A 10343-nucleotide genomic window follows, 5' to 3' on the forward strand; every position below is an offset into this window, starting at 1 on the left:
GGGGGGTGGGTGGGGCAGTTGAGGTATGAGAAAAACCTCACTTTCCATAGTTTGAGTTATGTAATCTGTACCAGCCATCATTGGAAAATGATGGTTAATTGATTTTGACATGCCTTTCTGCTCCCACCCAAGCAAAAGGTTCAGATGCTTCCAAACAAAGAAATAAGAAGCTGGATGATGATGAGTCAGTTGATGATCCCCTTTCTGAAATGGCATGTTTGTTCTTATATTTTATATGGAGGGGTTACAAATGCATGTTTAATAATCATTTTGTTCTACCAGGTGCTGCCGATTACGCATGCTTTCTTGGACTTTTGAAGCAACTTGTTGGCCCTCTGAGCACACAGTTATCTGATCGGAGATCCAGCATAGTAAAACAGGTTACTAACATAAGAGCAAATAATCTTTTGGTGCTTCAAAGTTATGTTCCTAAAATTTGCTTCATCTAACTCCATGACCTTTGGATTCTGGTATGCTGTCTGAGGCTCCTTCCAAAAGCTGTAGAATCAATTTTAGAATCAGGCAGATATATATATTTATTTAAAATTTTGTATGTAATGAAGAACCTGAAACTGACAGTATTAATGACCCTGAGCTGGACCCTGTCATTTTATTTGTATATGGAACTATTGTTGGTTTGCAGTGAAACTTTCTGATAATGATAGTTTACCAGTTGGTGTGTATAGTCTCTTGGTGACAGTTTACATGAATTGTTTATTGCCTGCATCGGTGCATGAGATCTGGTTTAAGTAGAGTAAAAATTAATTGTATTCAAATGCAAAGTCCTTGCTTATCTTGTGCCATGCAACTTACATGCTGTGTTCTGATCAAGTTTCTCTTATGTGCATATATGGTGCTCTTCATTGGTGTGTTGCTAGGCATGCCATTTGTTAAACTTTCTATCTAAAGAGCTTCTGGGAGATTTTGAGCCATGTGCTGAGATGTTCATTCCGGTGAGAGTGAGACTAATCATGGGTTGCTTATATTGACACTTTAGTACTCAACTTCTCACTCATAATCTTTTTCTGTCTTTGCCATTTAAAAATCAGGTGCTTTTCAAGCTTGTTGTGATAACTGTACTTGTTATTGCTGAATCAGCTGATAACTGCATCAAGACAGTAATGCTTTGTGTCTTACTCATACTTTATTTCATTTTTCCCTACAACAATATATTAATCAACCAGACATGGATGTTTTGCATTTAGATGCTGCGTAACTGTAAAGTTGCCCGGGTACTTCCTCGTATAGCAGATTGTGCAAAGAATGATCGTAGTGCTGTTCTTCGTGCTAGGTTTATTTCTTCCTCTCAAATATATGCACTCCTATCCCTCCTTCATTTAATATCAACATGTTTTTTTTTTTTTGTTTTTTTTCTTTAACAGATGCTGCAACTATGCACTTCTAATACTAGAGCATTGGCCTGATGCACCTGAGATACAACGCTTAGCTGATCTCTATGAGGACCTTATAAGATGTTGTGTTGCAGATGCAATGAGTGAGGTATATGTACTTGTGCACACACAATAATGTGTATTTATGTATGTAAGCTGTATGCCTGTTATTGACCATTCATAACCTTTGCATTATTTATTTGTCTTGTTTTATTTGTACATATATGGGGTTATTAAATGATTGGCTCATTGTTGGAATCAGCCAACTAGCACATTTTGTTGGCTATGCCTTTATAGCTGACTTCTCTGACTCATCAGGTACGATCAACCGCAAGAACTTTATACAGAATGTTTGCAAAAACTTGGCCAGATCGTTCCAGGCGCTTGTTTTTATCCTTTGATCCTGTCATCCAAAGGGTATGATTTGGAAATCACTCCCTTTGTCTATCAAATATATATAGTTTTTGCTTCAATGAAATTAGTCATAAAAGTTGACATTGTAGATTTAAGAGTTCATTCTTTTGCAGATTATAAATGACGAAGATGGTGGTATACATAAACGACATGCTTCTCCTTTTCGTGACAGGAGTTTGCGTACAGTCACTCCACAAACATCTGCTTCGTCACATCGTCCTGGTTCTGGGACCTCTGCGATAGTTGCAATGGATAGAACTGCGAGTCTGCCCACTGCGACATCTCTCTCCTCTGGATTACTCCTGTCACAGATGAAACCTGTGGCTACAGGCACAACACGTAGCTTGGAAAGTGTACTGCATGCCAGCAAGCAGAAAGTTTCTGCTATAGAAAGCTTGCTTAAAGGCCGGGATGCATCTGGGAAAATCCGTTCATCAAGTCTGGATCTAGGTAATTGTTCCATTGTATAAAAATTGCTAGGGGATCAAACAATTTTCAGTAATGAAACTACGTAGCTTCTTCATAAAAAGCTTAAAATTATGTACTCCGTATTTATTAATTATTATTGCCTGCAGGAGTTGACCCACCGTCTTCTCGTGATCCACCTTTCCCCCCTGCAGTTCCGGCATCAAATAGTCTTGCAAATGCCTTATTAATAGATACACCATCTGGTATCTCAAAAGGCAATAATCGCAATGGTGGGTTGGGTTTGTCTGACATCTTCTCACAGATCCAGGTTTCAAAAGATTCGGCTAAATTCTCATACCTTAGTAATGTTGGAAATGAACCAATATCAACAGTTTCATCCCACTTGTCAAGAAGAGCTTCTGAAAAGCTACAGGAAAGGGGTTTTCTTGAAGCGAATGCTGATGTTAGGGAGACCAGGCGGTATATGAAACCACATGTTGACAGGCAATACTTAGACACATATAGAGACACTAACCTTAGGGATTCCCACAGTAATTATGTTCCAACTTTTCAAAGACCTTTATCAAGAAAAACAACAGGACGTGTGTCCGCTAGCAGAAGGAGTCTTGATGATAGCCAGCTTCCTGATATGCCAGGCTATGCAGATGGTCCCACTTCGCTTGGTGATGCATTAAGTGAGGGTCTCAGTTCAACTTCAGATTGGAATGCCAGGGTTGCTGCTTTCAATTATGTTCACTCCTTGCTGCAACAAGGCTCTAGAGGTGTTCAAGAAATAATTCAGAGTTTTGAGAAGGTGATGAAGTTGTTTTTTCAGCACCTTGATGATCCACATCATAAAGTTGCGCAGGCAGCTCTCTCAACACTTGCAGAACTTATCCCCGCTTGCAGAAAACCATTTGAAAGTTACATGGAGAGGATTTTGCCCCATGTGTTCTCACGTTTAATTGATCCAAAGGAATTAGTGAGGCAACCCTGCTGTACTACATTGAATACTGTTAGCAAAATTTATGGTATAGATTCCCTTTTACCAGCTTTGCTTCGCTCACTGGATGAACAGCGTTCTCCGAAGGCAAAGTTGGAAGTTATTAACTTTGCAATTGGTGCTTTCAATAAGCATCCTTCAAATTCTGAAGGGGCTGGTAATACTGGCATCCTCAAGTTATGGCTTACCAAATTGACACCATTGGTCCATGATAAGAATACCAAACTTAAGGAAGTAGCTATTACATGTATTATATCAGTTTACACACACTTCGATGCAACAGCAGTTTTGAATTTCATTATTAGCTTATCGGTTGAAGAACAGAACTCCTTGAGGCGAGCCCTGAAACAGAATACACCTCGTATTGAAGTGGATCTAATGAGCTTTCTTCAGAATAGGAAAGAGAAGCAGCGGTCCAAGTCCTCATATGATCTATCTGATTTTGTTGGAACATCTTCTGAAGAGGGATTTGTTGGAGCTTCAAAGAAAAGCCAATTATTTGGAAGGTATTCTGGTGGTTCAGTTGATAGTGAAGGTGGCAGAAGGTGGAACACTCTTCTGGATTCAACTTATACCACAGGTTCTGTTGGTCATGCAGTATCTAATGATACTAAAGACCTTTATCACAGTGTGGAAATTGGTTCTAATAACACTATACCTACTTCTAAATCCAAGGATTTGAAATATGAGACTAATGCCACTAGTGAAAATATTGAAGCATGTGCTAGACAACTTGAATCAAAGGATAATGGTTCAGACATAGAACCCATCTTCAGTCTTCATCAAGCCATCAATGGGCACACTGACCATCAATGCATCACAACAGTTGTTGAAGCTGATGAAGATCCTTCACCTGATCAATCTCTTAGCCATATCAAACTTGCAGCACAGGAGGAGAATTCCGCTCCAGAAACTGGACATAGCATCCCTCAGATTCTTCAAGTGGTATGTAATAAAGCAGTTATATGTGTCTATTGTTCTGTTGGGTAGTGCACCAAACATGAATAAAAGCTTAAATCCTCAGGATTCTTATTGCATTTCCTCTTTTGGGTAGATTTGTAATGGAAATGATGGAAGCCCTGCAGAAAACAACCATGTTGCACTCCAACAGTTGGTTGAAGTTTCTGTTGCTAATGATCAATCTATGTGGAACAAGGTATTATTGCTAATTAAAATCAATCCTGGCTGCTTAACATCACACAATCAGATCAATTTCTAATAACAAATTTCTTTAGGTAATATTTGTGATAAATGTTTCCTCTGACTAAATTCACATCCTCTCGGACCTCTCCTTGGTGGCAGGAATTTTTTTTTAATCACAATTTTTAATTGAACTATTACTTTTCACTTACAAATGGATAACACATGGATTTGGATGGTAAATCAACCTGTAACCTTTGCTATTTTGCAGTACTTTAATCAGATTTTGACAGTAGCACTTGAGGTTCTACATGATTCTGAGCCATCAATAAGGGAACTTGATCTATCTCTGATTGTTGAATTGTTGAAGAATCAGGTCTGTTTTCCTAGTTGAAATGCCCCTCTTGTTTCTTTATCCTAACCTGCAGTTCAGTTCTGACTTTTGCCACTTTTTCTGGTTGAAAATAACAATTCATTTTTATTCTTTGCAGAAAGATTATATGGAGGATTCCATTGAGATTATAATTGAAAAATTGCTTAATGTTACGAAGGATGGTGCTTCTAAAGTAAGCATCTGCATTGCTATTATTCATGTTATTTTCTTTTTATAACATAATTCTTATGGTTCCAAGATGTTGTTCAAGGTTGCAAGTGAAGCAGAACACTGTTTGACTATAGTGTTGTCTCAATATGATCCATTCAGATGTCTTAGTGTAAGTAATTCTGAAGTTAATTTTCTGATCTTGTTTTTTCTTGTGAAAATCACCCGCCCCATTTTTACGTTCTTTCTTGATTATCCTTTTTATCTGACAGGTTATCACTCCTTTGCTCGCTACTGAAGATGAGAAGACTCTTGTAACCTGTATAAACTGTTTGACTAAGGTAACTTTTTCCTTTCCACATTTTAGTACTAACTTTAGCTCATACCATAATCATTTTGAAACGGGAAGACTGCCCGACTTTAACCTGCTCCCCCCACCCAAAAGAAAATATGAAAAATGATGAAAACTAAAAGCCAAATGTTCAATGTCATCTAATCCTTGATACTACAATTTGCAGACTTGCATACTTGTTAGTTTTAACATTCTTTTTTTTTTTCTTTATCCTTATTACTGTTGCTTTATTGTTTTATTAAGTAGAAGGAATTCTTGCAAAAAGTTAAGCTTGAATGAACTGTTTTAAGCTGGGTTTGTGATATTGCCTTTTCTGTCTATGCCTTCAGCTCGTAGGCAGGCTCTCTCAGGAGGAGTTATTGTCTCAATTACCTTCATTCTTGCCCGCCCTGTTTGATGCATTTGGGAACCAAAGTGCCGATGTGCGGAAGGTGGTAGTTAATACCTTTATTTTAACCTTTTAAAGTTTTTCTAATTATTTCACATCAGAATCCAATTCACATTCTAATCTATCAATCACATTACCTATGACAAGGAAATTTCTAATACATAAGGAGAGCTGTAGAATTACTGAATTAGACTGCATCTGTAGATTTAGTCTCGGTAAGATAGACACTCAAAGGATGATTGCATGTATAGCTTTTTCAGAAACAATGATCTAAAGCTGGCAATAATGCATGTAATAAATGGAGAATTTTCAAGTTTCTTTATACCCAAAGTAAATCTATGGTTGAGTTAGGTATATATACATGATATGAATTTCTATTTTTCCCACAGGATTGAGCAGAAGTAGCACTGTAGCATTAGATGTGTACCTCTAGTTTCATTGTCAACACAATAGGGCATAAAAAGATATTTAGGGATACCACTATTCTGTTTACTTTGTGTCAAGCTCAAATTGATTTGTATATATACTTTTCTGTGGTGGCAGACCGTCGTTTTCTGTTTAGTTGACATATACATCATGCTCGGAAAAGCATTTTTACCGTACTTGGAAGGGCTCAACAGCACACAATTGAGGCTAGTGACAATTTATGCAAACCGGATATCACAGGCCCGAACAGGTACTCCAATAGATGCTACCCAAAATTAGATGAAGGTTTTGTTTTATTTTGGATGTCTTGTAGGTGGACTGAGTCGCTGCTTATAGTGATTCATAAGGCTTCTCTCATGTATAGCGTGATTGTGCTGTCCTTTTCGAGTGGTAACGTGTTTTATTGGTTTTTTCTTTAACGTAATTTTTATCTTCCATTTTTTCACGCAAATCAGTTAGGCTTTAAAGCAGAGTTGCAACTTTTATGTACTTGATGAATTCCAAAACCGAACTAAAGTGCGTAATCTGATGTTGAAACATGAATATGAAAAAAGATTTGTTCTGGTGTTATGATTGATTGATGTTTGGAGCATTGCTATCATACAAAACTGCTCTACTGTTGTTGCACATGATGTCTTCCTGTACACCTATGTACTATGAACTTGAAATTGCCTCAGAAAGACAGAAACCCGTGGAATCTACTTTTTTTGTATAACAACCTCAATCAATCATTCATTCATCTTCAACCTCAACTACTACTGAAAATGAAGCATTTCAAATCACGCATGTGAAAGGTGATCAACTTCTCCACTTTTAACTTGTTTGTGTGGTCGTGGGATTTGATATATAACAATTTTCTCTAGTGTTTCCTTTACTACAGATTCTGACTTTTGTGGTTTTGAGTTCCCTACAACACACCCTTTAAATTAAGATCATTGGTTTCAATGTCTTTTCATTGGAGTCATCATTTTTACACATCATCTTATCTTAATACTCCCTACAATTCTAAGACCCATTCTAGTTCTTGAATCAAATTGTGGTTACAATCCTGCAGTGAGCCAGTGATTGGAGAATTACAGTTCAATTAGTTGAGCAATCTAAAATAAGTTGATAGTCTAGCTTTGTTGATTGTCTTAGGGTTTGATTTTTGCGAATGGGCAGTATGAAATTGGCTTTGTTGTGGTCACAAAGGGTCTGTTGATTTCATGATTATTTTACTCCACCAAGCTTCTAAGATAGAATTGGTGGGGCATCCGGGAGTCATGTTGAGGCACATTTTGTAATTAAAACTAGAATGATGGGTTTCAGGGGTGCCATCCTTTTGGGTGGGGTTGAAATTGCCATTCAGAGCCTTGTTATGGTCACCAAGGGTCAGATTGAAACACGTTTTGTAATTAATTAAGTATTTAGAGCTAGAATGATGGGTTTTCAGGGGTGCAATCCTTTGGGATGGGGGATAAGATTGCCACTCAGATAATCTTGGAGTAAAATAATTGCATCGTAGCTGGAAAGGTATGTTTCTAATGATTTGTAATCTCAAAGCTCAGACCTAAAAGGACGAGATTAATAATTTTTGCCCATAAAACCAAATAAAAAGAAAAGGAAGAGAAAACCTAACCGTCTGTTTGGTTCATGGAAGATATTTGAAGAATGAAACTGAAATTTTATGAAAAATAAATATGGGGAAAATTATTATATTGTTGGTAGAAAAGAAATTATTAGGAATATTGATTACATTGTTTAGTTGGATTTTGAATTATAAGGAATAATGAATATAAAGACAAATATAACCATACACAACAATACTAATAATATAATAATATGATAAGGGAAAAATTATCATACTTATTTTTTTATGGAAAACAAAATACTTGAAGGATGAGTTAAAGAAATTTTTTTTTCTCATTTTTGAAAAAAAAATTCAATGAAAAATGTTTTCTAAAAATCAAACATAAAAAAATTTCAATTTTTCTCAAACTTACAAGAAAAGTTATCCATCCAACCAGACATCCCTTCATGTCGGACAGATTTGACATTAGGAAAACGAACAGAAAGTTAAAAATGTGGCCTCAAAGTTGACTTCAACATGTTGAGTGGCCTAACTTTACTCCGAACCGCGTTGCAGAATATACAATTATATATGATGAATGACATTTCTCTCTTCTAAAAAGGATCATACCCTATCCCAATGGTTCTCATATGCCTCTATCTTGAAGTTTGGTAAAAATTGTAAATTACAAAAAAATATTTACATTTTGAAACTATTGACGGAACAGAGTTAGATCGACTAACTGAGTTATGCCTTTGAAGTTCTCTATTTTTAAATTTTTTTTATTAGAGTTAATACTCAATATAGTTCTCCGTTATAATGGTTTTACTGAATTTAGTTCTAAATGACTTTTTGTGCTCAATTTAGTTATCGACTTTAATGATTTTACACAATTTAGTCATTTGTTAAAAATTCTATTAATTGACTATTAGAAATAAGGTCATAAGGGTAATTTCTCATCCTTCGTCCCATTTGTGATGATTCCTTTTTCTTCCCCTTATTAAGATTTATGCAGAAATGCAAATTTTCGTAACAAATCAACTTCAACGTTAAATAAATAAATACATACATAGTAAATAAATATTTGGGTAAATTTACCTCGTAAAAAAATGAGGTAAAATGTTTAACAACAATTTTTTTTATTGAAAAGTAGAACAGGTATTGTGTTCGTATGCGATGCACCGTACATATGGGGTGTCTCTATTTTTGGGTCCTACAATTAAAAATGCAACAAATTCCTATGATTAAGAAACGTCGTCTTTATTCACTTTGGCGTGACGACCTTGATATGACAGACGCTATAACGCCACCGTTTTGTTCGCTTAGGAGTCCATGAGCCCCAGCTTCTAAAGAAATTAAAGATAATCAATCATTTTTGTTTGAAAGCAAAAATAATAATTCATTAATTACTCCATTAATCAAATTTCCCATCTTCCGTGTAGTAAAAAAGGTGAAAAGTAAAATGATTGAATGATATGATGGTGTTATATGATAGCTTAGTTGACTTCTTTATTTTTTCTTTTTTCTTTTTTTATTATTTAAAGATTGGCCAAGTAACAAGTTTGGCATGCCACTTACCAACCAACTGATCATTTCTACCAATTAAGCTTTCCCAAATTAGCACGGCTTGTCACGGGTAAACTCAAATCATCATCCTGAATTTCAGAACCTAACTAACATTAACTTAAACACTTTAAACTTATCGATCCAACCACTCTTAGTTACTAGACTTCCTATATATCATCACGTATTCATTTCGTAATATTATAACGTTCTCATTCTCTACCTTATTACGTAGTACATATAGCTCAATAGCTCTAAACCCTTACCGTTGCTCTATGTTACTCTTTAAAAAAAAATTGACAGGAGATGCAATTTTTCTAAATGAAAAGTCAAAAGTGGGTTAGTATGTTTTTACTTCCCATAAAATGTATCATCAAGAGTTTTCCTTTTAACCCAAAAATTTTGGGGTACACCTCCCATCTTGGTGTAAACGTAACGATGTATGATCAAGATTGGGCATTTGTCATGTCCATGAGAGTTACGATGAACAAGAATATATATAAAAGAAAAACATGATTATAATTAGGTATACCAAATATGGTATCCTTGTCTATAATCTTTGAACATGCCAAATTGCCAACAATAATAATTAGAATTGAATTAAGTATAAATTAAATTTTTTTCAAAAAAAAAAAGTATAAATTAAATTTATTATTTTAATTATATTTAGTTTTTTTTTTGAGTACTACGGACCTCTATTACAAACATTTTATTAAACATTTTAATTATATTTTGTTTGCTTGACATCAAACATGTTATCATTACAGAATTGAACCTCAAACTAATTAAGAGATCATCACCACTCATACTTTAGAGACGGGTGAATGAAGTAAATCGTTGGATATGCCTTAACTGTCAATAGACCCACAAATGCAAAGCAAAAGCCCCACCACCCCTGTCTTGGAGACTGGTAAATCGTAAAATGTGTCTATATGCTCACAAATGCAATGCAAAGCCCCACCATTTCTACATTGAAGACGGGTGAAGGAAGCAAATTGCGGGATGTACCTCAATTAGCCTATAGGCTACATGCCCACGAATGGAAAGCAACACTTATGAACCCTACACCATGCAGTGATAAGCGAAGCAAAACTTAGAGCATCCATATCAGAGGTTATTTGGTGGTCTTTAGAACAGTGCAAGCACACATGGAGGTGAGAGAAATGAA

At 35.7% G+C, this 10343-nt stretch overlaps 1 protein-coding gene across 1 annotated transcript in view; it reads left to right on the plus strand.

Moving 5' to 3' along the window:
- The window catches only part of LOC116015841 (CLIP-associated protein-like), an 11402-nt gene extending 4769 nt beyond the window's left edge, over positions 1–6633 (plus strand). The window contains exons 7-21 of the mRNA XM_031256007.1: positions 283–380; positions 879–953; positions 1050–1118; positions 1206–1291; positions 1383–1500; positions 1710–1808; positions 1919–2255; positions 2381–4161; positions 4271–4372; positions 4628–4732; positions 4848–4922; positions 5001–5069; positions 5170–5238; positions 5579–5680; positions 6181–6633. Of these exons, the coding sequence (XP_031111867.1) occupies positions 283–380; positions 879–953; positions 1050–1118; positions 1206–1291; positions 1383–1500; positions 1710–1808; positions 1919–2255; positions 2381–4161; positions 4271–4372; positions 4628–4732; positions 4848–4922; positions 5001–5069; positions 5170–5238; positions 5579–5680; positions 6181–6342 (3347 nt within the window). The 3' untranslated portion in view covers positions 6343–6633. The remainder of the gene's footprint in view (positions 1–282; positions 381–878; positions 954–1049; positions 1119–1205; positions 1292–1382; positions 1501–1709; positions 1809–1918; positions 2256–2380; positions 4162–4270; positions 4373–4627; positions 4733–4847; positions 4923–5000; positions 5070–5169; positions 5239–5578; positions 5681–6180) is intronic.
- Positions 6634–10343: the final 3710 nt, after the last annotated feature.

Source organism: Ipomoea triloba, chromosome 4, assembly GCF_003576645.1.
Source record: "Ipomoea triloba cultivar NCNSP0323 chromosome 4, ASM357664v1".
NCBI classification, from domain to species: Eukaryota; Viridiplantae; Streptophyta; class Magnoliopsida; order Solanales; family Convolvulaceae; genus Ipomoea; species Ipomoea triloba.